Source organism: Miscanthus floridulus, chromosome 3 (genome assembly GCF_019320115.1).
Source record: "Miscanthus floridulus cultivar M001 chromosome 3, ASM1932011v1, whole genome shotgun sequence".
Classification (NCBI taxonomy): Eukaryota; Viridiplantae; Streptophyta; class Magnoliopsida; order Poales; family Poaceae; genus Miscanthus; species Miscanthus floridulus.
Window position 1 is genome coordinate 129,268,652 of NC_089582.1, and position 23,718 is coordinate 129,292,369.

Below are 23,718 nucleotides of genomic sequence, written 5' to 3' on the forward strand. Positions count from 1 at the left end.
TTCGTCTCGTAATTTACAACCAAACTGTGTAATTAGTTATTTTTTTTACCTACATTTAATACTCTATGCATGCGTCTAAAAATTGATGTGATGAAGAAAGAGTGAAAAAACTTGGAACTTTGAAGTAATCTAAACAAGGCCTAAACAAAAAAAAAAATAGAGTAATGAACAAGGCAGCCTTAGAGTCATGCACGCAAACACATAATGGTTCATTACCAATTATCAAACAAAACATGCAATTTATCTGATAAAGTAACACATAACCCTCCAAACTAAAACTTTTTTGAGTAGGTAAATGCTTAAATGACGGACTAAGCATGATTAAAATCTAATAAGACGGTGGCAGATTAAAAAATGGACAAAATATATAGAAAGCAAACAAGTAATGTACTAGAACCACAAATAATTATCTGTGGCTTACCCCCTAATTTAGGTGTACCATTAACAAATGACAGCACCTGACCATAATTATTTAGGGAATTTAAGAAAAACACATGAATCAATTTGCTAACCCATTTTCTTACTAGACCGGTTAAAATGGTCCATCAACACCCAGAACAACCCCAACAAAAAAAATCACAACCAGATTTGTCGCACAGTTTCAAATCCCACTACTTTCTCCCATAAAACCTCCTCTCCCCTCGTTATCCTCCCACTCTGCCTCCCCTTCTCCTCACCTGCCCTCCCCGCCGCCGCGCCGCGGACCCCTCCCATGGCAAAGCTCCCGCGTCTACCCTGCCCGCCGATTCCCGCACTCGCGCTCGTGTGCGTCCTTCTTCTGCACGCCGCGCCGCGGCCCGCACTGTCCTCCCGCGCCGCGCCGAGTGACGGTGTCTCCTTCGCCGGCGCAGGCAACTCGATACATCAACTCCTCAAAGATCACGGCCTTCCCGGAGGACTGCTCCCGCGCGGCGTGGAGTCGTACACCCTGGACGAATCGACCGGCCTGCTGGAGGCGCGGCTGTCGGCGCCGTGCTACGCCACGTACGATAACGGCGACCTGGCCTACTTCGACAACGTGGTCCGCGGCAACCTCAGCAAGGGCGCGCTCCGCGGCGTGGAGGGCCTCTCCCAGGAGGAGCTCTTCGTCTGGCTCCCCGTCAAGGGCATCCTCGTCCAGGACCAGGAACCCGGGGTCATCCTGTTCGACATCGGGTTGGCCCACAAGAGCCTCTCGAGGTCGCTCTTCGAGGACCCGCCGGACTGCAAGCCGTCGGCCGCCGCCGGGATGAGCGCCGCCGCTGCCGCCAGGTGGAAGGACAGGCGAGGTGAGATTCTGACACGCCACTGTTTCAGATTTGTTCGGGGGACATGGTTCCCTTCTCGATTTGTTAGGATCCTGTTTTCTCGCTTGGCCGGTAGGTAGATGGCCTGTTTCTTCGCCGTGCTTGTTCGGACGTCTAGTCCATGGAATTCTGTATCTATCCTAAGATTCCGTCCACTCGTTCGAAGGTTTTAGTCGAATTCATTGAACTTAACCTCTGATTTTCGATGTCCGGTTCGCCGATTGGATTTCAAATCGGTTGTAAATCTCAGCCCAGTCGATGAGATGCAGCTGCGTTGGATTCCGATAATTGATTTATTAGAATTAAAAAAAATCCGATCTCGTTCGCGTTCCTTGGATCAGTGGACGTGCCAGTTACAAGTTGACAAGGCGTTTCGGTTCTTTAGTGGTTCAGTCAGGGAGGGGGAGCTGGAAGGATTGAAATTTGATGGCGTGTTGGAGTTGGAAGCTTGTGGAGGAGTGGGGGATCCATTAAAGACTTCAGTTACAGCTGAATGTTTGGGCATTAACTCTGCAGGAAACTCGCAGTCTGTTCGGATGGCTGCTTCGTATGGTTGCTGGATCGTTTATGCGAGAGAAAAGTTGATTCATTAGAACAGTATCTATGTGAGGGGGCTGGCCAGCCCAGCCAGTCAGCCAGCCCCAGCCGATCACGCTGTTCATTTGTCTGTGAAATCAGTCATGGCTTTGGCAGTGGAATTCTGATCCCTTCAGGTTCATTTTTCTTTAACTCTTAGCACCCGAAAATTCCTTCTTTCTAGGTTGCAAGTTTATGGGGATTTACTGAATCGCTGTTATTGGGCTCAGGGCACTTGGTCAGATTACAGTGAATCACGATGAGGTTTGGGGATAATCACGATGAGGATGGGGCAACCTCCCATGGGTGCCAAGAGGAGTGTATTAAGCATTAGATGCTTGCACTCCTGGCCTTCTCTGCTTTTGAAGCAAAGATTTTTGCCTGATGCAGGCTTTTGCCTATCTATCAGTCTTCGTTGGCAATCCAATTTTTTTTTCTCCTAAACCCTTCTTTTCTTGTTTGTTACAGCCAGGGAGGTTGCTTTTGGATGCGCCCCTCCTTTGCAGATTGTTATCTTTCTATGTTAGAATGTGTGTCTCGGTTCATCACCTGTCCCCTTCTGTAGCATCTTTCTCTGCTGCTGGCACCTCCATTGGTAAATGGATGGAAAGCTGGTGTGGCAAACACGAACCCTTGCAAGAACATACATCTCCATTGCTCGGAAAAGGTGGAACAGAAGATGGTGCCACGTGAGCTCACTTTGTTTCCCCTAATGGTTGAACTTCACATGATCGGTGTGAACCCTAAGCAGCATAACACTCCTTTTAGAGATTCCTACCACAGTTTCTCCTCCGTGCAATGTTTTTTTATATCATCAATTACAGCTGTTGCCTGAAGAGGGGTCTAACAAAGGTGTTTATTGGCAGGTGTTACTGGTCTGAGGTTGAGGCGAGAGGTGGCAGAAGACAGTGAAGAGCATCAGGAGCAGAGGTGAGGAGGCCTCTGAGACAACATCCGAGACGATGCCGAGCCAGTTTTCGGCTTTGTAAAATCCTGTGGTGAGTAAGAGAGTGCAACTTCCTGCAGAGGTTGGAATGTATCTACTAAGATGTGGGTACCTTTTTGTAGTTCTTTTTTTCGTTTTTTTTTTTGGCCTAAGCTTCTCTCTTGTTCATGCACATGCACACCTGTGTGATATTAAGTTTGTCAGTCAGTCGGTCAATTGTTATAAGCAAGCACGCAGCAAAAAAGAAGAGGAAAAGAGTTGGCTGAGTAGCCAATTGGGGGGCTTGGGGGCTCCGGGTCTGTGGTTTTGTTTGTCTTTGAGAGATTTCTCCTGAGGGAGAAAATTCCTTAGCTATTGGTGCATGTGCCAGCTCAGCAAGGAGTGAGCTGGGCACAGCACAGCCTCCATGTGGGTTTGTGTTGGCTGGTGGTTGGTTGAGTGCTCCTTGTGCTTCTTCCTTGGATTGATGAGTATATATATACAATCATACAATATAATATACTACTGCAATTATTCATTCTGCTAGGTTAGGTTAGGCCATAGAGCTATATATATACCATTATAAAGAATATAAAAATGTGTAGTTCCTTCTATGTCTTGTTTCTGTGGTGTGCAAGTCTTGAAAGGTATCTATGTGTACCCATATCTCTACCTGTCAATCTATCAAGTGGCTGTATTCCTTTCACTTGTGAGAAGGAAATTATTCAGTATGCTCGCTCGCTCAAGCCTCCATCCGGCCAACGGGAAACCAGCTACGTCGCGAATGGTATGGAGTAGGCATGATGAGGCAGGGGTGGATGGATGGATGGAAAGGGATGTGAATTTTGTTTTGTTTTCCTTGTCCCTATCACCCATGTTCTCCTTGCTTTAACCTAGTTGATTTCGATATCACGTTGCTTGATTGATTGTGCCGGTGTTAAATGGTTAGACGGTCTCCAACAGCCTATGCATAAGGCTATCCAAACTCAAAATGCATGATGTACAGTAAAAAAATCCCTCCAACAGAGTAGACAAAGCAACTACCTATTTTGCGTATGAGGAGAGAGGGAACCCAAAAGAGCGTCGTTCTCTCTTCATGACCCAAATCCATCTCCAACATGCCGCTCGTCGGGCCGAGGAAAAGATGGCGGGGGATGCCCGCGCCGCCGCTGTGCCAGTTGGCCGCCGCATCTCTAGTCGACCGTGGCTAGCCCGCACTCCCGCTGCAACAACTCCGGCACCACTCGCACTATGGGCGGCGGCGGCGGCGCCGGGACGGCCACGAGCCCAACCACCGAGGCGGCGGTGGCGGCGGCCGCCATGGTGTGGTGCTGGTGGAGGGGAGGAGCCACGACCACCGAGGAGTCGCGCCCACCACCGGGGGAGTAGGTGGAGCTGCCGGAGAAGAGCAGCGCGAGGGGCGGGGAGAGCGCGAGCGCGTGGGCCAGGGAGGGGAGCGCGCGCACGGCGAGCGAGAGGAGGAAGAGCGCGTGTGTGCAGCACGTCGGACGCGCGGGCGCAACAGCGTAGGGCCGGAGGAGGACGGCGAGGCGGAGGGGGAGGCCGCGGGTTTTCGACGGGGTGGGGAGGGGATTTGCGTTCTCCTTATTTCCCTTCGCTGTTGGAGAAGGGTAAGTTTTGGGTGGGGACGCTTTCACTGTACATGACCCAAAGGTGTCGTATTTAGGTTCTCATTGTTTGAGACAGTCAGAGTGAGGAAAAATATCTCCTCTGCGTCTATTGTTCATACAGGCGGTGTTAAATGGTTAGAGTGAGGAAAAATATCTCCTCTGCGTCTATTGTTTATACAGGCGCGGAGAAAATTAATGAGAAAGAAAGGGTGGTTTGCATCACTTCTTTGACAAGGTAAGCACTTAGGAGGAACATATGGTTGTTGATTTTTCTTCTCTCCGGATCTCTTTAGGTGCCGATGCTGATTTTTTTCTATACTGTAGCCACATAATGTTGAACATAAGTTAGAATGTAAGCACTGGATGGAACTTTATGTTGGATATGCATGTATGTATGCCTATTAAAAGGAGGACGTCAGCGGTTTCTAAAGAATTCAGTGATAGAAATCTCACGTGGATAGAAATCTCGTGCGGATAATTTCTTGGTGGAAAAAAATAGTAACCTATTAAAGGAGGACGTCAGGCTAAGGCAAAAAAAGGTCTAAAGAATTCCGTGATAGAAATCTCATGCGGATATTTTCAGTTTCACCGGTGAAACTTTTTTTTGGTTGCAGCTCAATGTGTAGCTCTATTGATGAAGCTGAGTTGTTTTTACCTTCCTATTTGGGTAAACAACTTCATATGATTGATGGAAAAAAGACTAAAATTACTACAGTGCTCTTAGTTTTTTTCTATTTTTTCATCAACTCCTCACGGACCGCTGCCTTCCTCACGGGTCGCGTGCCGCTCATCCCGCATCCTAGAGGCCATGAGCCTCGCCGGCCTCGCCCCGGTGGCCGCATGGCCAGGCGGCTACGAGCCCCCCGCCGAGCCTGCGTGCTGAGCGGAGTCAAATCTGGCATTCACCTACTGTGCGCCACAGGTGTCAGGTGAAGCCAGAATAAGTTTTTTTTTTCAACTTCATCCCACCTCATCCCTTTGTGAGAGCAACAAAAAAAAAAAAATCATGGGTGAATGAAGCTGTTTTGAAAAAAAACATGTTTGGCAAAAAAAAAAAAGCCTGTTGGTAGCTATACCAAACAGGGCCTAAGAATTCACTGACAAAAAAAACTTATGCGGATATAGTCTCAGCAGTATTTAGATGTGTATATATACTCCACATCTCCGCTTCCTAATCCCAGTCCAGTGATCATCTAGCACCTCTCTAGGTTTGCCGATTATGGCGCGGATAAGTTTACTCCATTTGCACCATTGCAGATGTTTTGTAGAAGCATAGCAAGTGGGGGAATGGTGCTAATCCTGCTCCTTTGCCTAATTGATACGGCGCGTAGGACTCTAATGGCACGCGCATAGGCGCACTAAATAATTCTGCCCGCCGCTGCCGGCGGACCACATCATGGCGATGGACCTCGGACCAAACCAGGGCGCCCGGATAACGTGGCATGCCATGCCATGCCATGCGAGTTCACTCACGGTTCGTCCATCACTGATTCCGTAAAACTTGCTAGTGCTAGTACTCCAAAAGCAAAGTGTACCCGGCGAAGCAAAAGCGCGGCGGGGGCGAGACGCATGATGGGCACCCAGGGGTGGGCCGGGGAAAGGATCCAAAAGCCTCGACATGGCAGGTCTGCACCGCACGGCACCACGACCACGTCGCAACCAAAAACTAATGCCTGTACGCCGGCAGCGGGCAGCCCCATCGGGCACTAGCTAACCAACTAACCCCTGGACCTGCACGGCACCAATTTTCTCGCGGGATATTCCCTGGCTCGAGATGCAGCAGCCAGAAGCGACAGAGGATGCACCTCTTCCCTTTTTCCTTCCTTCGCATGCTTTCACAATACTTGTCAAGTTTCGCTTTCAGTTCCGGTACCCGATATATACACAAAAGTATATTACATTAAGGCTATGACAAACGCTGGTTTGGAACTAAGGGTAAATACACAGATGTTCACATCCATCTTTACAGCCAGTGTGCACTAGGACTATCCGCGATACAGCAGTTGCAATCACACCAAGCCGGATATCTAGCTCTGGGCTCAGCACTTTGAACATGCCATGTTATTTCGTGAAGGTAAGACGAGGTCCAGCCTCTGTGCGATGCGAGTCTCAGAAGTCAGGGCCTTGCTGGAAGAACTCAAGGTCTGGGTGGGTGCTCCCGCCTGGAGGCCGCCTTGGACGCCTACATCAACAGTCAAACAAAAAGTATATTTAGCTATCACCAGGTTTAGAAGTCTGCTGCTGATTCCGCAATCAAATGGACATGCCGATAAGCATTGACAGTTTCAATTGGATATCACTTAATCTTCCAAGGTGATCAGGGAGAATATGTATTTATATAGGGTGTCAATAATCTAATGTACAACAGGATGCTGCACTAGGAAAAGCGTATTTCGAGAGCCGTTAAGTTAATTATTGACAGGTTGTAAAGCAGCACCGAGTTAGACAATAGGCCATCTTGATTCTTGAAAAAACTTATAAATGGGAAAGAATCCAAAGAAAATGCTAGCAATGATTAACTTACCTAACAAAGCTAGATGGCTCAAACCCTGGAACACCAGGTGGGCCAATTGGATCATAGCGACCACCTGGTGGAACACTCCTGTTTCAAACATTCATTTTTATTAAGAACTATAACAAAAATAGTACCTCACAAAGTGATCTTGAAATGACAAATTTAGTGAAACAAAAGCAGAACATACCCAGGGCCACCAAATGGGGCATTGAAGGGATTAGAAGGAAAGAAGCGTGGATCATTAGGACCTGTTGCGCCAAAATAATCATTAAGCCTTGGCTGTAGACATGCACAAACATAACAACAAAAACTGGACAGTGTTTAATAGATGTAATATTACCAACGTGCATGCTGCCACCGCTCCCAATACCACTGTAAACAGAACAGACAAATAAAGCTATCAATTCCTTCCAAGTTTTACACAAGCTTTTCATTCATGGTTGAAGACATACCTGTGAGGGTAGAAGCCTGCACCAGATCCAGGGTAGAGATCATCAGAACCAAGTGGTGCTATTGGAGGATAAATTAGGCTGCATCACAACATATAAAATAGAAACTGATTAGCCACAGCCCCACAAGAAAATACAATACTCCAACTGTGCAGATGATAACTATTGTAACTCAAACAAATATTTGCTAAGAATCCGGATAAAAAGAATCACAATAGTTTTATTGGATTTCGAGATTCTAAAAATCAATGAGTTAAAATCCCTCTAAAATCTAGACCGTTTGGATAAGATACTAGGATTTTTTCTATCTGGATTCTCAGAATCAATGGATTCAAACGGGGCCTAAGAAGGTACAGGGGATCAATCGCCCCAATTCACAACAGGAGCTGGAGGAAAATACTAAAGATGTATACATGCAAAAGAAAAGGGATGATGTTGTCTGGGGATCATACCCGGAAGGGTCAGCAGTTCTAGGACCTGGATCTTCAGAGCTGGAAAAACAAGTGTATTGTATTAGAAAAGTACAAGAGAATGAGACCAATTGCACAGTTAAATTTTATATTCAAGAAAACTTTAATAATATAGAAGACACAAATTTCTCCTGCATGTTCGAGAGAACAAAAATATTCAAATAATTCCAGCTTTTGTTGATGTTTTCCAGAACTCTTAACTATGAGAGCAAAAAAAATTAGAAGAATCTGCAGACTTGACCAATTACTAACCTTAATTTCCAACAATTGATGATTTAAGACATCGACACTAAGGTAGAAAAAATAGCAAGGTATAGTTGCTCCTATGTAACCTAGAAGATAGATGGTGGGAGAGTATTGTCCATAGTCACAAAAGTTCCCATACTGACATGGTCGAGGAAAGTGGTACGCTACTTGCGAGAGGTTTTTACACGGCGGGGTCGAAAATGACCTCGCGTACCCAGGTTGGGTCGATGTTCCTGGGTCAAGGGTCGATGCCTTCACCCCCGTTTCCGGTGACTACGGTATTGCCAAAAAAAAGGAACATAATGATACCTCTGGATTGATGAACTTCTCTCAGCATCAGAGTTCTTGGCAGCAGCGCTCTTAGCAGCCTCAGCAGCAGCAGTGTCTCCATCCAATTTGCACAACACATTTGAGTTCACAGTCTCAATGAAGCTTGCAAAATTCTTGTACATATCCCCATAGTTCTTTGGCTGCTCTTCGACAAAGAAATCTTTCACACTACATATAAGGAATCATGTTAAAACTTGAGGCTATAAAACTGGACAATTCAGATGAGTAAAGAAAACCTCAACAAAATAGGGGATAGGGGAGAGTCAATTAAACAAGTATGTCAATATATATATTTCTGTAAATTTCTGCTAAGTACGAAGTAGATTACCATTACACTACATTCATATTTCCTTATAAAAGATAGAGAATAAGTCAAAATTTCTTATTGCATCATATGCGGTCCTTTTAAAGTAATAGAAGAGCCTAGATTGTACCATCTACTACTAAATCAAGATCAAAACTGCAGAGATGATATTTTCAAAGTAGAACCACATGATACAATAATGTTTCCTAGTAGACATGGCGTGTAAGTACGATTGCACAAACCATGCTTCTGGTTGGTATGAGCACCAGAACATGACACTTGTCCACGACCACAACTATTCCTATCCTAGTGCTCTTATTACTCGTTGATAAATATGCTATGCTAATAAATCATAGAAACTGAAACCAAACAATGTTGCAAAAATAAATTAGTCGCAGGATCCAAACGTACTTAATCTGGATATTATAAGGGCCCTTATCTTGTGCCTCAAGATCCAAGACATCAATTGCAAGTACTTCACCGATCACCAGACATTTCACTAGTACCCTTTTCTTCTTGCCCTTCTCCTCCTTGCTGTACAAAAAGGCGTAACAGTTCTCCATGCTGTTCCAACCATCAATACCCACCTCCTCATCACCTGTAATTAAGAAAATTACAGATCGAAAACTCAAAACTGACTTCTGAATTAGGGGTAGCGCCTTAATCATAGAAACGCAAGCAGACTTATAAGCATGAATTCCCCATTGTCTAGCAATTTTAAAAACTCTGACTACTCATGGCTTATCCCTCTACTTCGCTAAGACTTAACCTGCTATCACCAGATAGGACTCCATTGAGCTCTTTGCAAGGAATTGAACCAATTACAGACAATACATATAAACTCTCTACAAGCAACGTGTTCATCAGATTCAGGACAAAGAAGTGAATCTGGGATTCTGGGACCAAATATCATATTCTCCGCTACAAGTTCATTACATCGCGCCATAAAACCTAGACAACCAATGAGGTACTACCCATACGTCAAATCTGACCATTACTTATCGAATGAATCAACCAAACACGTCCAACAGAGTGAACAGACCAGCCCAAATGTGAACCCTAATGTTTTTGGGGTCCGGTAACCTAACCAACAGACGAAGTCTCAAAACAGGGGAGCCAGGGGGGAGCGCACGCACCTGAGGGCGAGGGGTCGGCGAGCACGGCAGGGCCGACGGCGCAGAGCGAGTACCCGGCGGCGAGGAAGGTGGCGTGGGCGGCGAATGCGACGCCGTCGTGGGCGCCGCGGAGGGCCGGGCGCGCCGCCCTCACGACGGCCATCGCCGCGGCGTCGGTCACCATCGTGCCGCTGCGGCGCTGTGGCGGGGGCTCGGGATCGACGTCGTGGCCGGAGAAGGAGCGGGAGAGGGGAAGCCTAGGCGGCGATCGGTGGGTTTGGGGTCTTCGGGTGTTTGGGGAGAAGTCAAAAGTCACGCCGCGCCGCTCTAGTACTCGGCGCGCCTTTGTCCCATCTGACCTGACAGATGGGCTTAGTTGCTTCTAGTAGTATACTGCGAGGCTCGCACCTTCTTGAGATGCCGGAATCCAGGATTACTCCGTTTCAAATTATAAACACTAGCAAAAACATGCTCGTGCTTTGGGCAACAGGAGAAAACAATTAAACTTTTATGGAAAACGATATGGGCTCTGGAGGCCCGGCAACGACGCGCCACCTCAGACCTCGCCAGCGGCTTGGATCCACCTAGCCGCTCGGGGGAGTCTACGGCGCTGGCACACACTCCTCAGACCTCGCCAGCGGCTTGGACCCACCTAGCCGCTCGGGGGAGTCTACGGCGCTGGCACACACTGCTACAGTAAGTTTACCCGAGGCGGGCGTTTTGGATTAACCGAGGCGGGCATCGCAACCATCTCTTGAGGTGGTTGTGTGCCCGCCTCGGTTAACCAAATAAAAAAAACAAAAAAAGAGGAAAATCCATGGATAGGCCCGTCTAGCCCATCCACGGCTGCAGGATCTACGACGCATGTGTGCCGCCGCTCGTCGGGGCCGCCCCCACCGGATCTAGAGCGGAGGTCGTGAGCCCACCAGAGTCGTTCAAGGCTCCCCGCGCGCAAGCACGCCGGATCCGGACTCCTTATGGGTCCTGGATCTTGCCCATCGTCACCGTCGCTGCGGATCTGTGAGGGAGAGAGGGTAAGGGACGGATCCTCCCTCGATCTGAGAGATGAGAGAGAGGAATGAAGGCATACCTCTTCCGCCGGGGCGCCGAGCACCCTCCGCCGGATCTGCGCCGGATCCACACCGCCGCCTAGGGAGCGCGGCCACCGCCACTGGCCAGGGAGGGAGCAGAGGCGCGCCGACCCTCTGTGTGGGGGAGGACGATGCCGTCACGCCGTGGGGATAGAGAGGGGAGGGCATCGCGGTTGTGGGGAGAGAGAGAGTGGAGGCAGGGAGGGAGGGAGTGGAGGGAGGGGGGCGGCAGGATGGGGAGGGTACAGTAGCGGACTCAATGTCAGGCTAGGGAGGGACGTCGTGCTGGGAGCACGCTCGATCTGAGGGAGGGAGGGAGAGACGGCTAATTGAGGGAGAAAGTGAGTGAAACCCTAACTTCCTGTGGCAGAACCTCCTAAGGAATCGGGCCCACGTGCACCTATCGTTGTCTTAACAGACCTCGGATAGCGTACACGAGTTTCCAACAACTCAACAGGTCTGTCGGGTGTCCTCGGGAAGCCCGAATCATCCACGATTCTCTTTTCAAACAGGATCCCAATCACAGACATTGCAGATTACAACAATTTATTCAAATATATATCAGAGTAAAAGATAGCGGAAGTCTTAGGATAACATAGTTACAAACCTGTTGTTTTCAAACTTACAATACCATAAGCCTCGGCATTTTTTGCCCCCGGGACTAAAGGACCCTTTAGTCCCGGTTGGGAATACCAACCGGGACTAAAGGTCCCTGCCCAACGGTCGTCCGCGGGGCAGGGATCTTTAGTCCCGGCTGGTATTACCAACCGGGACTAAAGGTTTACCTTTAGTCCCGGTTGGTAATACCAGCCGGGACTAAAGCTTTTAGTCCCGGTTTGGGTTATGCCCCGGGAATAAAGATTAATATTTAGTCCCGGTTTGGACCCCTAACCGGGACTAATTATCCCGGCCTATAATTCTGCTCAATTCTTCCTCCCCGAGCCCGAGCCATTCCATTATTCAAACTCACTGCCTCTGTTCTTCAGCTTGCTGTTGTTCTTGCACTCTCCCCCTCCATTGGTGTTGCTCTTCGATTTTGGAGGTAACAAACTTAATCCTCTTATGTTTTATCAGTAGCTTATCTCATTTTGCGATGTAGATGCATGTGTAACTTTATATGTTGGACTTTATTATGATTTTATATGTCATTTTTAGCTCAAAATCACATGATGATTTGCATATATGTTTGGATAAACAAAAGTTAAATTAGTTCATCAAAATCACGCCTCGCTCGTCCTCGCTGGAGCACGCGCCATTCTCGTCCCCGGTGGCTTACGTGATCTTAGAATTAATTTTTCCATGAAATGAAAAACTTAGAAAATTGTTAGAAAATTGTAGAAAATCCGCACTAGTTGAACTTGCGGACCGTGTTCATGTCGGCGAGCATGTTCTCTGCCGAGCGGTAACGGACGTCAAGGAGGAGCTTTGATTCTACGAGGGAGAGCGGCAACGGTCGTGGAAGACCGTGTTCCCTTTCTCGTAGAATCGGAGCTCTTCCTTGGCCAAGTACGGTGCCGTCCGGTGGAGAAATGCTCGTCGAGATAATCACGTAAGCAAGGTCAACTAGTACGGATGGTTATTTATTGAAACATGTTTTTGAGCTATAATTTGATGAATATTTGAAAATATGAAATTTACACTAGTTTGCAAAAATAAGTATAGAAAGTAGATGACAACTGTTACTGGATCCTCGGCCTCTCGTTCGGTTGCGAAACGACTGAGGCCAGAACTCCCTCTCATTATCTGCGGCAAGTGTAAGCAGAAGATTGTGATGGAGTACCGAGTCAAGAGACAGGGACCCAACAAGGGTCGTGTTTTCTACAAGTGCCCGGATCGCGATGTGAGTTTCTTACGCATTTTATAATTATGGCTAATTGACCTGCTTTTCTTGAATATTTTTGACTAAATATTTTTTGGCTTTAATTTCAGTGGGAGGGCAATGGATGCGATGGTTGGTACTGGGAGGAAGATTATGCTACATACGTGCAGAATTTGGGTGCGCTTGAGGTAGCGGATGCTGCTGATGAGGCAGTGAGCCAGCAGGAGAAGCTTATTGATATTCAACAGAAGAATGATTTGTCTGTTTTAGTTGCGTACGATCACAAAATAATTATGTTACTGAAGTGCATTGTAGTTTTAGTTTGTTTAATGATAGTTGGGATTGCTTACGTTGTAGCCAGGCTTAGTTAATTAATCAACCGTGTGTGTGTCATTTATGTTGTGTAATAAAATACTTAATTATGTTCAAGGTTTTCATAATTTGTCGTGTAATACAGATTATGTCACGCCATTGGATGTACAATGCCGATCGTCGCTCCCAAGACTTTATAGAGGGCTTGCACTATTTCTTAGGTGTGGCCGAGGCAAATAAGCGGGATGGTTTCATATGCTGTCCATGTGCCCTATGTAAGAATTTAAAGGAATATTCAAGCTCAATGAGTCTTCATTCACATTTGCTTAAGTCAGGTTTCATGTCAAACTATATATGTTGGACTAAGCATGGAGAAAGCGGGGTCATGATGAAAGAAGGTGAAGGAGAAGATTTAGACATTGATGACATTATTGCTCAGTATGGTGCCTTTGATGATACTACAATGGGGGGAGATGAAGAAGAGGTAGCGGTAGAAGATGATCTCGGTGATGCTCTTGGCGATGCCATTCGTGATGCACAACAAGAATAGGAAAGTGAAAAAGAGAAAGTTAAGTTGGAGCGCATGCTTGAGGATCATAGGAAGTTGCTATACCCGATGGCCGAAGAGGGGCAAAAAAAGCTGGGTACAACACTGGAATTGCTACAGTGGAAGGCAAAGAATGGTGTATCCGATAAGGCATTTGGGAATTTATTAAACCTCATAAAGAAGATGCTTCCGAAGCCAAATGAATTGCCCACCACTACGTACGAAGCAAAAAAGGTTGTCTGCCCTTTGGGATTAAAAATCCAGAAGATACATGCATGTCCTAATGACTGTATCCTCTACCATGGCAATGAATACGAGAATTTGGATGAATGCCCGGTATGTAAAGCATTGCGGTATAAGATCAGGCGCGATGATCCTGGTGACGTCGAGGGTGAACAACGTCCTAGAAAGAAAATCCCTGCCAAGGTTATGTGGTATGCTCCTATAATACCACGCTTAAAACGTTTGTTCAGAAATAAAGACCACGCAAAGTTGTTGCGGTGGTATAAAGAAGACCGTAAGGTAGACAATATGCTGAGACACCCAGCTGATGGGTCCCAGTGGAGAGCGATAGATAGAGAATTTTCAGAGTTTGCAAATGAGGTTAGAAACTTAAGGTTCGCCTTAAGTACAGATGGTATGAATCCTTTTGGACAGCAGAGCACTAGTCATAGCACTTGGCCAGTTACTCTATGTATCTACAACCTTCCTCCATGGTTATGCATGAAGCGGAAGTTCATTATGATGCCGATCCTCATCCAAGGTCCGAGGCAACCTGGCAACGATATTGATGTATATCTGAAGCCATTAGTTGAAGAACTTCTAGTTTTATGGAACAAACCAGGTGTACGTGTCTGGGATGAGTACAAACAAGAACACTTTGACCTACGAGCAATGTTGTTCGTAACCATCAATGATTGGCCTGCTTTAAGTAATCTTTCAGGTCAGACAAACAAAGGATATAATGCATGCACACATTGTTTTGATGACCTTGACAGTATATATTTGAAAAGATGTCGAAAGGTCGTGTACCTTGGCCATCGTCGATTCCTTCCTTTGAACCACCAAGTAAGAAAGAAAGGGAAGCATTTTAAAGGTAAGCCAGACCACCGGAAGAAGCCTCATAACCGAACCGGGGAAGATGTACTCGCAATGGTCAAGGATGTGAAAGTAGTATTTGGAAAGGGACAAGGCAGTGAATCTGTTCCCAAAGATGCTAATGGACATGCACCCATGTGGAAGAAGAAGTCCATCTTTTGGGAGCTACCTTATTGGCAAGTCCTAGAGGTCCGCAACGCAATCGACGTGATGCACCTGACAAAGAATCTTTGTGTGAACCTGTTAGGATTCATGGGTGTGTACGGGAAGCCAAAGGATTCACTTGAAGCACGCCAGGACTTGCAGTGCATGAAAGAACGAGACAACCTTCATCCAGAGAAGACAGGTGATGGACGTCATTACTTAAGTCCTGCTAGCTACACGCTTAGCAAAGAAGAGAGGGACAGCATGTTCGAATGTCTAAGCAGCATCAAGGTCCCATCGGGATTCTCCTCCAATATAAAGGGTATAATAAATGTGCCAGATAAAAAATTCCTAAACTTAAAGTCCCACGACTGCCACGTGCTTATGACGCAATTGCTTCCAGTTGCTTTAAGAGGAATTCTACCTCCACATGTACGTCTAGCCACCGTGAAGCTATGTGCATTTCTCAATGCAATTTCTCAGAAGGCAATCAATCCAGTGGAACTAGCTACTCTACAGAACGATGTGGTTCAATGTCTTGTCAGCTTTGAGTTGGTGTTCCCTCCATCCTTCTTTAATATCATGACACACATCCTAGTTCATTTGGTGAAGGAGATTAGTATTCTTGGACCTGTGTTCTTACATAACATGTTCCCCTTTGAGAGGTTTATGGGAGTCTTGAAGAAATATGTGAAAGTCCGTTCTAAGCCTGAAGGAAGCATCGCCCAGGGCTATGGAACAGAGGAGGTCATTGAGTTCTGTGTTGACTTTATTCCTGACATTGCTCCGATTGGCGTTCCCGAATCACGACATGAGGGGAGACTCAGTGGTAAAGGAACTTTAGGGAAGAAAACATATATTGGCATGGAAGACGATTATTTCAATAAAGCACACTACACAGTTCTTCAGAACTCGTCATTGGTGCATCCGTACATCGAGATACATAAGGAGTTCTTACGATCCAAGTTTCTAGGGAAGACTGAAGCTTGGATTAGGCGTCAGCACATGAAAAGTTTCAGTGGTTGGTTGCGAAAAGAATGTCAAGGCGATGATAATATTGATGAGCAACTGTATTTGTTGGCTAGGCAGCCATCGTGGCATATCCTCACGTACCAAGGGTACGAGATAAATGGGAATACATTTTACACAGTTGCCCAAGATAAAAGGAGCACCAATCAAAATAGTGGTGTTCGCATAGATGGCACAGATCCAAATGGGAATATACAAACATATTATGGCCGCATAGAAGAGATATGGGAACTAGACTACGCACCTAATTTTAAAGTCCCTTTGTTCCGGTGCCAATGGGTGAAGCTGACCGGAGGAGGGGTAACAGTCGACAAAGAGTATGGAATGACAACAGTGGACCTCAACAATATTGGATACAAAGAGGAACCATTCGTCCTTGCTGCCGATGTGAGTCAGGTGTTCTATGTGAAAGACATGTCTACAAAATCAAAGAGAGGAAAAAACGAAGACATCAACTCAATGATCAATGAGCCAAAGCGCCACATAATTCTTTCTGGGAAAATAAATATAGTAGGAATTGAAGACAAGTCAGACATGTCCGAAGATTACGAAAGAAATGTCCGAATTCCACCCTTCATAGTGAAGAAAGATCCAAGCATCATGTTAAATGATGAAGACACTCCATGGTTACGACAAGATCATAACCAAGGGTCATACGTCAAGAAGAAATTCACTGTTGTGCCCGCATGATACAACGATGCATGTTTAATATATTATGTTTTAGAGACGGATATTATGTAATATGTTTTCGGAACCCTAGATTGTCTAAAATTGAAAAGTTTTGAATACCAAGTTTGTTCATATCATCAATATCTACAATCCTTATATAGACCATTTTTTCATTTGAGAAAGCTTGAATAAAATGTAGTTCAATTTTCACAAGTGTGTGACATAGTTTTAGAAAGTCTATAAGAGATAAGGAAAATTGTGACTAGTGTTTGATAAAAATTTCTCAAATGGGAAAATGATCTATGTAACAATTGTAGATCTTGCTGAGATGATCAAACTTGGTATTCAGAGTTTTTTCATCTGAGGTCATTTAGTGTCTCATTTGAGCAAGTTTGACCAAGTCAAATTTGGTCAAATGAAAAAACAACACTTTGACCCTAGTATTATGGACTCTAAATGACTTCGAATTGAAAAGTTTTGAATACCAAGTTTGTTAAACTCAAAAAGATCTACAATTGTTGTTTTGGTCAACTTTCCATTTGAGAAAGTTTGGACGGTTCAAATTTATGATTTTTAAATTTCAACGCCTACAAACTAGTTTTCGGAACCCTAGATTGTCTAAAATTGAAAAGTTTTGAATACCAAGTTTGTTCATATCATCAATATCTACAATCCTTATATAGACCATTTTTTCATTTGAGAAAGCTTGAACAAAATGTAGTTCAATTTTCACAAGTGTGTGACATAGTTTTAGAAGTCTATAAGAGATAAGGAAAATTGTGACTAGTGTTTGATAAAAATTTCTCAAATGGGAAAATGATCTATGTAACAATTGTAGATCTTGCTGAGATGATCAAACTTGGTATTCAGAGTTTTTTCATCTGAGGTCATTTAGTGTCTCATTTGAGCAAGTTTGACCAAGTCAAATTTGGTCAAATGAAAAAACAACACTTTGTCCCTAGTATTATGGACTCTAAATGACTTCGAATTGAAAAGTTTTGAATACCAAGTTTGTTAATTTTGGTCGAATTGAAAAAACAACAATCCTTATATAGGCCATTTTTTCATTTGAAAAAGTTGTACAACAAAAAATACTATATTTTCTTTATTTTTATAGGTTTAACAAAATTTCCTGTCAATTTTGGTCAAAAACCGAAAAAAAATTGAAACATTGACGTTACAATAATGTGATAATAAATTTCCTATCGAATAATATTAGTTTTATTAATTTTAAGTTACAAATATATTTTTGCATTAACAAAATACTTAGTATTAGTAACATTTATATTCTATATTCATAAAAGAAATTAAAAACTTTAGGTTACAAAATTTTCCTATTTACAATAAATAATTAGTTAATCAATAGTATTTTTTAAAATAAATATTGCAAAGTATTGAAGTTGATATGGAATTAATTGTTTAACCTAGTATTAAACAAAATCAAAACCCCAGGCCAATTACGCTGGCGGGTTGCCAAAACTTTTAGGCCTTCAGTCCCGGCCCAGACTAAGAACCGGGACTAAAGGGTGGGCGGCAATTTCGTTGCGCGCCCAAAAATACCTTTAGTCCCGGCTGGTCAAACCAACCGGGACTAAAAGCCTTTAGTCCCGGCTTGTAAGGCGAGCCGGGACTAAAGGGTTCGGCCTTTAGTCCCGGCTGGTAATACCAGCCGGGACTAAAGGGTTTTTAGTCCCGGTTGGTGTTACTAGCCGGGACTAAAGGGTCCCGGCCTATATATATCGAACGTCTGTTCTGTTCATCTTCGATCTCGTCTCGGCCGCGCCATCCGCCGTCGTCGAGCTCGTCCTGCCGCGCCGCCGTCGTCGTCTACCCCCACCCGGCCGCGCCATTCTCCCGGCCCGCATCGCGCCGCATCCCGTCTCCGCCGCTGCACCCGATCCCACCCTCCGTCGCCGAGGCTTCCCGCGCGCCCACCGCCGTCGAACTCGATCTCTACTGCGCTCTCGATCGGCTGCCGTCGTCGAGCCTCGCTCGCCCGGCCTCGTCTACCGTCGTCGAGCCCCGCCCGCCCGGCCTCGTCGTCGAACTCGCCCGCCCGCCCGGCCTCACTGCCGTCGTCGATCGATTATAATGTTGGATTTTTCATTGTTTTTTTAGATAATACTAATAAACAATATTTAGTAGTTATTTAGTTTTTTAGTTAGTTTTTTAGATAGTTTTTGATATATGTTAGTTAGATTTTTTAGTTAGTTAGATTTATTAGATAATTGATATATGTTAGTTAGATTTTTAGTTAGTTAGATTTATTAGATAATTGATATATGTTAGTTAGATTGTTAGGTGATATATGTTAGTTTTTTAGGTAATTTTTTAGTTAGTTAGATTTTTTAAAATGTATTATCTATTACTAGTTTATCTAATTTCATGTTGGATTTATTTAATTGGATTTAGTAATTATATATTCTATCTCTTATATATATCTAGAGAGAGATTCTATATGGTATACATATGTACTTAATTATTTCTATATGTATATATACATGTACTTATTTTCATGTGTTGAGAGAGAGAGAAAATTGTATCTAGAGAGACATTCAATGTGTTATCACATGCATATCTAGAGATATAGACATATGCACTTATTTCTATGTGTTGAGAGAGAGAGAAAATATATTGTATCATTCTATGTGTATATATATACATGTACTTATTTCCATGTTTTTGGATCGAAAGTGTTTTTGATTCGATTCCAAAGCCTATACCTTATTATTGTTTATCCTTATGAAATATTATGTGTTATTATATTTAATTGGATTTAGTAATTCTATATGTGTTATCACATGTACTTATGTTATGTACCATAATAATTCTATCTATGTGTTATCTTGAAGATACAAATGGCTGCTCCGGATGATAACTTGAGTGATGACATAATGGCGGATATTATCAACGCCGGCACCAATGTGGATGTAGATGACACGAGTCAGTACTTTGCTGATTATGATGATATCCTGAATATGCCGGTGGTTGAAGATCAACAAATTGTCGCGCAAGAAAATACTGGCGAGGTATATTCGATTATCTATCATCTCTTATAGATGCATGCGTACGTATATTTGTTGTTAATCGTTGTGTTTCTACTCATGTAGCCGGTCTCTGGATCTACATCAACCACCGACAAAAGTAGGAAAGTCCGAGGGCCAAAAAAGCCATTAGAGGGCCGTTTCATAATATCAGAATTCGACACCGACACCGGCAAACCATTGGGACCACATGCTCAGACATATGTCAATCAATGTGGGTTCATTGTAAGGGATAGGATCCCAGTTAGTGCTCGTGAATGGAAGCAGAAGATATCCGCTCCTAATGTTAGTTTTGTATCTGATCGTGATAAGAACCTAGCTTGGAGAGATATCACTCAGCATTTCACATTACAAGCAGATGATGCTTTGAAGGAGCTAGTGAGGGATTGGACAATGAAGAAGATGGCAACATTGTTCCAGAGTTGGAAGAAGACATTGTATAAAAAGTTTATCTTGAAGAATGCTACGCCGAATTTCAATGCTAAGGCGTTTGTCAAGTTGGAGTCCCATTGGGATGCCTTCGTAGAATACAAGACATCTCAAGACAGTGAGGAACGTGTGATGAGGAATCGGCAGAATGCCCGACAGAAGCAATACCATCATCGCATGGGATCAGGTGGTTATAGGAGTGCTATTCCCAAGTGGCAGAACCTAGAAGCAGAGATTACTGCCAAGGGAATCATACCTGAAACAATAGAAAAGAACTGGCCTCAACGCGCGAAGAATTGGTTCTACGCTCATGGGGGAAGCCTAGACCCAGACACTGGCAAGCTAATTTTCGGCCAAAAAATTGAGAGAGCAACACAGAGACTAGCTCGTGCTAGGGAAGAAGCTGATAGTGGTGTTTTCAAGCCCAACAGAGAGAAGGATGAATTGACATATGCCCTAGAGAATCCCGAACACGGTGGTCGAACAAGAGGCTATGGGGCGGTTCCGTGGCTACACGCATTCCCAGCAGACAAGGATACCTACAGAAGCCGCCAGAGAAAGAAGGATGAGGAGGCAGAACGAATTCGTGCATTGGAGCAATTTGTTGATGAGTCACGACAAGCATTGCTTGAATCACGTGAACGAGAAAAATCTCTTGAGGCAAGAATGCAGGAGGAGATCAAGAGGCAAGTGCAGCTAGCAATGAGTCAAATGCAATCGCAATCAACGCCGGGAGTCACCATTAGCCCCGTTGGTCAGATGAAAAGCAGTTGTGCTTCTACGGAGCTGCCAGTTATTCAAGACGACGCTGGGTTGCGCTTCCCTGTTGATGACATTACCGAGCCTCTAACAAAATGTGAGCTGCACATTCCAGATGGTAATGCATCAATCATGGTGGTTGTCGGGGTTGTATCTCCAATAGACCGAACGAAGACACCAAGAATCCATGGATCAGTTATTCAACCTGGATATGCTAGCGTCTCGGTCGATAGAGTGCTCAAAGGTTACAGCAATGTTCCTCTTGACATTGAAGGTGGTGATGGGGAGAAGACACTAGGAGAAACAGAGAAGACATTTATTCAATGGCGCAAACGCTTCATCATCATTCCTGGGGCGCCACCGCTTCCCCTACCTCACCCTAGGTACGAATGAAAGTGAATGAAATATTATTTTCCATTAATTTTCTATTGGCTTCAAAAATAATTGACACACAAATTGTTTTTATAGCAGGGTCTCTCCCCAGCCTAGCCTAATCATTCATTCCCCATCTCATCACAGCGTCGCGGGGGGCGAGACGACTTCATCCCCACGGCGATCGCCAACTCCTACACCGGCCCCATCGCCTCCACAACGATCTCCAACTCCTACACCGGCCCCATCGCCTCCACAACGATCTCCAACTCCTACACCGGCCCCACCGCCTCCACAACGATCTCCAACGTCTCCACGCCGGTCTCCACCAACACTGGCCTCATCGCCTCCACGCCGATCTCCAACACCGCCCCCACCCCCTCCACAGCGACGCACTACAAAGACGTCTAAGGTCCCGGCGGCAAAGAAGACCCCAAGAAAAAGAGTTATTTCTCAAGAAATACTTCCTGAAAAGACTGATGAGCAAATAGCAGCTGAAGAAGACAAAAAAGTAAAAGATTTTTTTATAGATATCAAAAACAAGAGTCAAGCAAAGCTTAAGGAGAAGCCGTACTTTTACATACCACGAGATGTGCTGAGGCAGAAGGTCGATGCTCACAAGAAAAAGTTGATTGAACTTCGTAAGCCTTCGCCACTATCAGACTATGACCGCTCCCTCGTGAAGTCACATGATGCAGATAAGAAAAGGAAAAGAGCATCAGGGAAGGATGTCCCACAGCTCGGACAACAGAAGCAACCAATGCAAAATCTTGTTGTTGCTAATGAATATGGTTCTAACATAGAAGTCTATCGACCAGACAACTCTGGAGAAGTGTCGGTTCAAGCCCTTAATGCTTTTTTTAAAGATACTGGTTTAACCTTGGATCAATTGACGGGCAAAGCTCCAATCCAGAACCTGGAAGTTGATACCTGGAAGACTTATAAATATGGCAAAAGTCTGTACAACCCTGCGGCTCTGAATGAATTGGGTACGCAAATGTACTTGCTCAACAAGTGGTACATGCAGGCGTGTGGCAGGGGTGAGCAGTGGATCTTTGTCAGATTTAGAGACCATCATTACTTCCGTGGCGATGACATCTTACATATTAGTTTCGAAGAATTGCATCAACTATTCCACTTGGATGCTCTGGACAAATCAATCATGAGCTCCTTTTGTTTGTAAGTGATTCTTACTTTTATTTAATAAACTCACTTCCATGCGTACGTGTATATAATTATCCTCACATGTAACTTATATTTATATATAGATTCCAGATGTCAGAGCTCCAAAGAATACAAGACACCAGTGTTGGCTTCATTGATCCTTATATCGTATTCAAAACCGATATTATTGTCAAGGACCACTGGGTATCTGAAGCACAGAGGAATATCATGAAGTTCTTCGTGAAGCAGCACGACAAGACAACAATACTTTTCCCGTACAACTTTGAGTAAGTGTTAATAATAATGTAGTCTACACATTTTATGTAATATCAATACAACTTATATGCATGTACGTGTGTGTATAAACCGATGCAGTTTTCACTGGATACTCATTGTCATTGAGTTAAACTCAAGTCGGTTACTAATCTTTGACTCGTTGAGAAAAGAACGGGCACTATACCAAGATATGATAGATATTATCCAGGGGTAATTTCGATCTCTCGCGCACAACTATTATTGAATAGACTTTGCCATAATTTATTAACGATCGTACATTATTGGTCGCACAGGGTTTGGAAAGAGTTTATTCGGCAACATCGCAAAGATTGCAAGGCACCACTTAATGTAGTTGAAATACCAGTAAGTTGTACTATATACACTTCCCCACGTGTTTAATTACTATATCGTACTTCAATTTACGTGTGAGATGATGAGAATAATCTTCTTCTCGTACAGTGGTGTTTGCGGCAGGAACCAGGTAATAACTTGTGTGGATACTACGTTTGTGAATTTATCACTGCGCACATAAGAAGAACTCCTGAAGATGTCCTCAGAGTACGTATATATCAATATTTATTTATTTTTAAAAGAATATATATACATATATGTGTATTAATACTTTTCCTTTTATTTCAAATGCAAGACTGAATGGTTGAAACGAAGGGTCATGCAAAAAGACCATCTGAAAGCAGTTCAAGAGTCAATAGCAGGATATCTTCTAGAAAAAGTGCTAAATCCCAACGGCGAGTTCTACTTTGATCTTAAGGAATAAATGATGTAAATTAAATGTTTATTGATATCGTTATTTTCGAGAACAAGATTACGAAAGTGTTGTATATACACATATATATATATATATCTATAATATATATAGTTTCATACTTTATTCGAATATAATAATGCTCAAGATGTGAATTAGATGTAATTATATGCATGCGTGTATTTATATTAGCAACGTAGAATACGTACATAAAAACATATTATATATTAAACAAATACGTGTAACTGAACTGAAAACAAATTAAACAAAAAAAAAGAAAAAGAAAAGGAACCGTTAGTCCCGGTTGGGGTTACCAACCGGGACTAAAGGGTGAACCATTAGTCCCGGTTGGTAA

The 23,718-nt window shown here is 44.2% G+C and overlaps 2 protein-coding genes across 2 annotated transcripts; one reads left to right on the forward strand and one right to left on the reverse strand.

Annotated features, from left to right (window-relative positions):
* The first annotated feature begins 614 nt into the window (after positions 1 to 614).
* On the forward strand, positions 615 to 3,305 carry LOC136546915 (uncharacterized protein At5g01610-like). Its single transcript, XM_066538869.1, has 2 exons — positions 615 to 1,268; positions 2,729 to 3,305. Exons 1-2 carry the CDS (start codon positions 713 to 715, stop codon positions 2,794 to 2,796), a joined length of 624 nt encoding a protein of 207 aa, XP_066394966.1. The 5' UTR covers positions 615 to 712; the 3' UTR covers positions 2,797 to 3,305.
* A 2,957-nt stretch (positions 3,306 to 6,262) lies between these two features.
* On the reverse strand, positions 6,263 to 10,216 carry LOC136546916 (probable proteasome inhibitor). The gene is made up of 9 exons (XM_066538871.1): positions 9,869 to 10,216; positions 9,144 to 9,330; positions 8,408 to 8,596; positions 7,835 to 7,873; positions 7,386 to 7,463; positions 7,274 to 7,305; positions 7,121 to 7,181; positions 6,943 to 7,020; positions 6,263 to 6,600 (listed from the first exon to the last, which is right to left on the reverse strand). The coding sequence occupies exons 1-9, from the start codon at positions 10,029 to 10,031 to the stop codon at positions 6,528 to 6,530; spliced, it is 900 nt and encodes a 299-aa protein (XP_066394968.1). The 5' UTR covers positions 10,032 to 10,216; the 3' UTR covers positions 6,263 to 6,527.
* Positions 10,217 to 23,718: the final 13,502 nt, after the last annotated feature.

Bases quoted from the DNA above. Each gene is read 5' to 3' on its own strand.
- LOC136546915 (XM_066538869.1), top strand. From the start codon at position 713: ATGGCAAAGCTCCCGCGTCTACCCTGCCCGCCGATTCCCGCACTCGCG. The intron at 1,269-2,728 runs GTGAGATTCTGA...GTTTATTGGCAG, and splicing joins CAGGTGGAAGGACAGGCGAG to GTGTTACTGGTCTGAGGTTG.
- LOC136546916 (XM_066538871.1), bottom strand. From the start codon at position 10,031: ATGGTGACCGACGCCGCGGCGATGGCCGTCGTGAGGGCGGCGCGCCCG. The intron at 9,331-9,868 runs GTGCGTGCGCTC...TCTTAATTACAG, and splicing joins CGCCGACCCCTCGCCCTCAG to GTGATGAGGAGGTGGGTATT. The intron at 7,874-8,407 runs GTATCATTATGT...TTGTTTTTCCAG, and splicing joins AGAAGTTCATCAATCCAGAG to CTCTGAAGATCCAGGTCCTA.